At 46.0% G+C, this 7,464-nt stretch overlaps 1 protein-coding gene across 1 annotated transcript; it reads left to right on the plus strand.

Moving 5' to 3' along the window:
- Nucleotides 1-965: 965 nt before the first annotated feature.
- On the plus strand, nt 966-1,936 carry LOC133920624 (probable E3 ubiquitin-protein ligase ATL45). Its single transcript, XM_062365228.1, has one exon. It carries the CDS (start codon nt 1,127-1,129, stop codon nt 1,799-1,801), a length of 675 nt encoding a protein of 224 aa, XP_062221212.1. The 5' UTR covers nt 966-1,126; the 3' UTR covers nt 1,802-1,936.
- The last annotated feature ends 5,528 nt before the right edge of the window (nt 1,937-7,464 follow it).

Genomic DNA, 7,464 nt, shown 5'->3' on the forward strand with positions numbered 1-7,464 from the left:
AGGCCCGGATAAAATTTGAGAATATATTTTAGTTTTCTTTTCAGAAAATAGTTGGAAATCAAAATAAACTCAGAAAGTAGCAAATGAACTCGAAAAATCTCAAAACAAACATAAGAAAATATATTATTTGTATTATATTATTTAAAACCTTTTAATCTATAGAAAATACAAAATTATTATTTACTACTAATTAAAATTTAGGATGTTGCAGCTCGCCACTAGTAACAATGGGTGCGAAGTGACTGTGATGATCATGAGGCCCGGGCCTGCATAGAAGAAGAGGCAGTCATGCTGTCACGTAGGCCACCGCCAAACCGGTTGCATGGGCGAACCCATGACAATATGGCAGAACAACGAATTTATGGATTAAATTGAACGAGATGATATTAAAGAAAATAATCGCAAAATAACCTAGAAGGAGATAGCTAGCCGCATGATGTGCACGGGCCAACATGCTAGTTACGTATATTTTACATTTGGTACATATCAAAAGTCAATCCAAAATCAACTTTTGTAGAATCCGTTTTTTCCAAAACCATAATTAGAATAAGTTTTCCAAACGATAGAGCTCAAACATCCGTTTTTCCAAAACCAAAATTAGAATAAGTTTGCCAATCAACAAAGCTCAAACAAGCATGTCCTCGACGCTTTGCCATATCTCTACCCTTCATTTCAAAATCATTGAGTCATCATCATAGAATTACCTTCGACCATTAGGATACACATGCACGTAATGATGAGCGAGTCAATTCAGCCAGAACATACAACATCGACTGTTCGGTTCGCGCCAGTTCTGACTGTTGCTTCTCCGTATACAAAAGATTAACTCTTAACAGCGACTTGTGATGCCTGCTGAGCTAATTCGCAAAAAAAAAAGTGATGCCTGCTGAGTCAGGAAAAACCACACGGTTTCAACCTGGTCTCTCTGCATGCCATTTTCCGGGCACAAAGAGGGAGGTCGTCGTCGACCTCGGAAGTTCTAGAGCAATTTCTGTGCTCTTTACTCGTATGATCCTATCATGAACATGCGCACCCGCCTGTGTAAAACAAAAGTAGAGACCGTAGCCACTGGCCTGGCAAGCAATTGAACATCCGGACCTCAGGCGAGCCACCGCGGGCTTCAGCCATGAGCTGGTGCTGCGGCTGCTTGTTCAGCGTGTACATGCTGGCCATCGCCAACGCGGTGTGCATCGGCGGCACGGGATTCCTAATCTACTCGCTCGTCCGGCTCACGCGGACGCCGCACAGCGCCGGCGGCATCGTCACGCTCTCCATCTTCCTCGTCTTCTGGGTTTGCATCAGCGCCAGCATCTACCTTCCATTCTGCGCCATGTTCTTCCCATGGTCCGAGATCGGGGAGTGCGTGGCCGCCCTCCTCCGCGCGCTCCTGTCGTGCCTGCGCGGCGTCGGCTGGCTGCTCTGCCTGCCGTGCCGGTGCGCGCGAGCCCGTCTACGGCGCCCGGGCGGAGGCGCTAGTGCCTTGCCGGAATTCGTGCCACAAAGTCAAAGTCATCATGTAATGAACATGCTTCCCCGGGAGCCGCCGGCGCGCAGCGGTGCGCGGGTGGCCGCCGCCGTCGACATCCCGGTGTACGAACAGCCGGACGCCGCGGGGCCTGACGGCGGGTCGGACTGCGCGGTGTGCCTGGGCGAGGTGGAGAAGGGGCAGATGGTGAAGCGGTTGCCGGCGTGCCTGCACATGTTCCACCAGCAGTGCATCGACCAGTGGTTGCACGACCACTTGACGTGCCCGGTCTGCCGGTGCAACGTCTTCGCGTCCCTGCCGGCGGAAATGGTGTAAAATCTTACTCTACTTTTGTTTCTTGATAGTTCACTTGACTGTGAATTAAGTGTAAATAGGTGATATCAGAGTGCCGTCTTGTTTCGTCAGAATTCTGAAGCATGTTTGATTTTACTGGGATCATGAAATATACAGTTGAAGATTATTTGTAACTTTTCATTACAGATGAAGTGCTGCATACTTGCATACGCCTAAAACGGTCCTGTACATGTACTGATCGACAGTTCATGAAACCTTTTAAAAACAGATCTGTGAACAGTCAATACACCACCCCCCGTAAGAGCTCGAACCTCATCAGAACTCAAAAGCCTGTAGCAACATTGTGCATTGCATGATGTCCCCTGCTGACGCCACAAAGCAAAAGACCAGCTTGGTCAGAGCGTAAGAAATAGGAAAGTGGGAATAAATAAGACACGGATCCTTTAACGTATGCTCACCGAATGTCCGCTGACAGACAGATCTAGAGTCCATATATCAGCGAGCGTGAAGTAAGTCAAGGATCTCTGTCCATCCAAAAACCACCCAAAAAATCACCTTTTTTTCAACTTACCCCCAACAAATCACTCTTGTTCAATTACAGTCTGATTGGTTGTATGTATGGGAGCAATTTGACTCGACGGTTACGTATAATCTTAGAGAGAAACGTGTTTGGATGTTCGCATACACTGTTCTAGTTTGATCTGGTGGATACAAATATACACTTGCGGCCTGATCCATCTGACGCAGGCTCTTACATCTGCTCATACAGGCAGACCCACTTGTCAGTAATATAAAATCATCTTCATGATAGCAATCAATCATAATCTCAACTCTTACATCCGCTCATACAGACTTAAATTCGGCCAACTAAACAAAAACTCGGCTCAGACTATTCAGACAAATACAATCTATAAAACAATTTTCTTTTCAATCAGCTTATTTTTTATGAGCCTACATATACCATCCATACGAGCAACCAACTAGACCCTTACCCATCTAAAAATCTATTTCTCTTTATTTCCCCCCACCTCCACTCATTTCCTTCTATTTACCGACGTTTTTCGTATTTCTTTTCCATCTTTTTTTTTTGCAAGGTATTTCTTTTCCATCTGGCACCAACATGACTTGTCATCTCGACACCGATATGGTGCACCAAGTCCGGCGAGCGTAATAGAACGTGGGTTGCCAAATATAAGAACGTTTTTCAAAACTAAAAAACGCGGGCGAGGCATGCAGAGGCAATTGCAGTCAGGGTGGTGGGCCCGACGTTGGCAACGTCGATGTGGTGAAGTGTGCCGCAGATGTTGGGCAAGTATCGGGGGATCGCAGCAGGCTAAGACGCGGGACACGGCGTGCGGCGAGGTTTTGTCGCGCGAGGGCGTTTGAACCCTAGATAGTCAGGCGTGGAATGAGAAAACTGATTCATGCCGAGGGCGAGGAATCAGCCTGGATTTTTTCTCAATAGAAAACTGAAGGGAAAGCATCAAACAGAACAAAACTTAAAGTTAGTTGTATGCATCTACACGTCAAACGGCTACGACACGTCAAACGGTGATGCATAGACTAATAGTTGTACTTTTATTATTAAAAAGAACAAGACTTAAAGTTTAAATAATATACTACAAAATTATGCTGGATGATCAGATCAATTTGAACTCAGATTATGCACTTAAGCCACCAACGTTTTCAGACAACATTGAATTATTCCACTTTGCACCGTGTTCATTAATATTTTAGTGCCGCAGTAATCCGATTAAATTTGAGTTTTAATGGGTCCAAACCTTCCAGGATTGATATATTTTCCTCAAATTTCTAAGCTCTCCCCGATATTAAATTGTTGCGTGTTAAATATGGAATAGGCAAGAGGGTATTAAAGATCTCAAGTGACATAACTATTCTTTACCGAAACTACATGTCAACGGTATAATTTAGCATCTGGCAGATGCGATGCTTCCTTTCACACATTGCTTGAATATGTATTGAATGTTATATAAAATAGGTTACGTATTACATTTGAAGTTGAATTAAGGATATATAATAAAGTTGATATCAAACTCTTGTAACCTAGCCTTTTTTACAACTAAGACCAGAAAAAATGAACACAAACTCATACAAGAAAATAAACTTCATTAAATATGGAGATCAACTCTATTTTAAATAAATTACAAAGTATTTTCTCTTAAAAACTCTAACCTATTACAAAGTTTAAATACATCCTCTCCTTCAAAATCTATCATAGGATTTTAAATAGTTAGCTCAAACCTTTCGTACAACCTTATCTCTTTATTTATAATCCCAAGAAGGACACATGCATGCTGAGTTGTTCAGTTGAGTGAGTGCTTCTGTTGCTTGCGACGCATACGTGCCCGTAGTCTCTGCTCTGGAAACCGATGGTCCAGCACGGGAGCACCACAGCTTGCTTGCCATGCTCGTGCTGGCGCAGGTTACGGGCCGGAGCTGCCTCCGTGTTCGGGCGCACCAAATCTATAGGAAACAAACATGATTATCAATCTCAAGGAAAAACCACCTTACGTAACACCTCCTAACAAGTAGGAGTAGCTTTCAACCGGGAATCAATAAGGGTGGGGATGAAGAGAGCAACAAGGCGACCATGGGCATCTGGCATGGAAACTGGTCAAAGAAACACTGACCTGTAACCAAAAGGAGCGACACAATGTGCACAGGAGCCGTTGATGTTGATCGTAGCGTCCAAGTACCAGCCACTAAGGGTGGCAATAGATCGGATCGAGTCTGGTGGAGTAAGAATGTATCCAACTTGAAATCTAAGATAGCAAACCCGACCCAGCTCAAAATCCTTACAGGGTGTAAAATTAATCTCGGCCATAGCCCCGTCAAGGACCTAAGACCTGATAGGGATCCGAAACCCTGGGAGGAGATGAATCCAGATTTGTCTTCTCGGCGAGTGGCTGTCTTCTAGGTGGTGACGGTGCAGCTCCCGCGCTAGCGGCGACCCGCGTAGCGCCGTGCACTTCCATGCTGGCGCCCTCCCGAGCAACGTCACGCCCTCCCTTGCCGCACCTGTTCCCTCCCGTGCAGCGCCACACCCTCCCTTGCCGCGACACCCACACGCGCTGCCAAGCAACCACGTTGTCGAGCACACACGCACAAGCCGCCGAGCACACAGGGTTAGCATGTGGAAGCCAAATCTGGAGCATCTGGACCGCAAGGGAGACCCAGTCGACCAGGCCATATCATCTGCCTCCACCGCAAGCGTGGGTGCAAAGGCTCCGCCTCTGCCGTGAGGGTTATGGGGGCACCACCCACACTGTTGCAGCAATGCAGCGCCAGCCGCTAAGGCTCATGGTCACAACGCCCACGCCGTTGCAGTGTCAGCCTCGTGCGAGAGTTGGACGAGCCGCCAGAGCGGGCGAACGGTGATGGACAGCAGCCCCAGCAGTAGTCGTCGCTTGGGGATATAAGGCTTATGCTAGAGTTCTTGGTCCGAGGCTCAGAGCTAGCATGGGCCATAAGTGTGTGATAGGCCTTGGGATTTCAGGCCTATGGGGCACCAACAGGTGAAAATCTAAATTTGGATCTAAACCTGATTCGGATCGAGACCCTGACCCGATAAATCCGCAAAATGATTTTTACACCTGAATCTACCCCTTAAAGTCTAAAACCCATAGACCTGATCCGACCTAGCCCACTACCACCCCTACCAGCCACCCTGTAGGGATAAAAAAGATAGAGCACTGAGCGTAGCTATGCCACAGCCCAGTGCCAACAAAGCCCACGGAGTAGAAGAGTCCATGACACATTTCTATCAACTACGCCATCAATCCGTGCGCACAATTTTAGATGAACCATAAACACAATAGAAGTTCATGGAAAATCGACTGTTTGTTAAATATGTACGATTTGGAAAAGTAGATTGCATCTATTTTTTAGAGCGACACTTTTGTGGTTGGCAAATAGAAGTAAAATATACTATTAAATACTGGAAAATATTCTCCTCAGCTATTATATCGGTAATTGTTTTAAGTAGTAGATAAATCCACAACTATATAGAATTTGCTTCAGCTATTATATAGAATTTGCCGATCGATGGGTCATAGTGTCCGGGTGTGTGCCACTGCTTTCAGGTCGTGTTGAGCTCTCTCTCTCTCTACCTCACTTTCCCCTTCCCTTTCAACATATTTGCACCTGTAGATGTTTCCTAATCTGTGTTTTACGACAGCATATTTCAGCTTTGTATTCCAATGTTTGTTTCCTCGTCCCCTATCCTCATTTTAGCAGGTATTTCACTACTACATAAATCTCTATATATATCGGTCCATTACTATCGATTTTTAATGGGTCGACAGTGATAGAGAATCACTGCTGGTTTATAAACCGCGCAAGAAAATATAGTCATCGTGGCTTACGAACCGGTAGTGATAAGGACATCATTGCCGGCTGTTGGCTTGAGCCGGCAGTGATGCCCTACTCCATCTTTATTGCCAGTTTAATCCATCGACCGACAGTGATAGCAGGGCATCACTGCTGGCTTGTTATATGAGCCGACAGTAATGTCTCGACTATATAAAAATCGCCATCTCCTTCCCCAAGCCCGAGCACACAACAAAGAGAAGCTCTGTTTGCTCGGTGGCGACCATTTTTGGTCACCAAGTTTTTAGTGGCTTCAAAATTTTGAGGAATCCTCGTGCTCTAGGTGTTCCAAGGTACGTAACTTCATCTCCAATCATTTCTAGTTAAATTTATTTGCTAAATTGCTCTAGATTTTGAAATGATAGAGATACACCTATAGCCATGATGTTTTAAGACAATGTAGATGCAATTATATCTCATTTATTATACGGAAGCTTCAATTAGTAGCTTATGGTGGAAAGTATCTTTATTATTGATTTACATTAGTTAGAGGTTTGAGCATATTTATTTTTTATTTTTAATGAATTAGAAAAATTAGCCATAAAATTAAGATATATAGCAAGCTTCAATTATACTTTTTATATTTTAATTAATTTAGCAAGCTCCCAGATCTCGCACTGCCCAAGCAAACCCCAATCGGAAGCCATTGCAAACCCATCCCAAGGTTCCCAATCCTCCACCATCGCAAGCACCAATGGCTGCGCAAGTGCCTAAAAGCTGACATGAAGTAGTAGGAAGGATGGCCCTGAGAAGCGCAGATTCGAGGGGGCACCATTAGGAGCCGAGAGAGAGGGTGGTGAGGCTGGACCGAAGCAGAGGCAAGAGACGAGCAGTAAGTTGGGAGCGAGGTGGAAGGTGGGCACCGCGCCACGATCTGCACCATTCTAGAGCGGATCCAGACTGTGGTCTCCAGATTCAGCTGGCACCGCTACCACGCGCCGCCGCGAGAGCCCAACACTGCCCCCTCCGTGAGAGTCCACCATGACCGCACTTCCCTGTCGACCTCAGCTGGGCCGGACTGGCTCGCCGTGGATGCATGGCCACCACCACTGCACACGCGTGGGCCAACGAGTGAGGAGATCAAGAGAGAGAGAGGCGGGGGAGAGAGTGTTGATGAGAGAGAGGGAGGAGGAGGAGGAGAAGAGGCATGACTGGCGCAGAAGAGATAAGGCTGGCACACGGAGAGACAGCGCGGATGTGAGTATGCTCTTCGTTTAATTGGATAGATAGTTCGGGTCCGTAGCACCTGCCTCTTCACATTAGTGACGGGTGTTTTCAAGACCCGTCACTAATGA

The sequence above is a fragment of the Phragmites australis genome, chromosome 6 (genome assembly GCF_958298935.1).
Source record: "Phragmites australis chromosome 6, lpPhrAust1.1, whole genome shotgun sequence".
In the NCBI taxonomy this organism is placed as follows: domain Eukaryota; kingdom Viridiplantae; phylum Streptophyta; class Magnoliopsida; order Poales; family Poaceae; genus Phragmites; species Phragmites australis.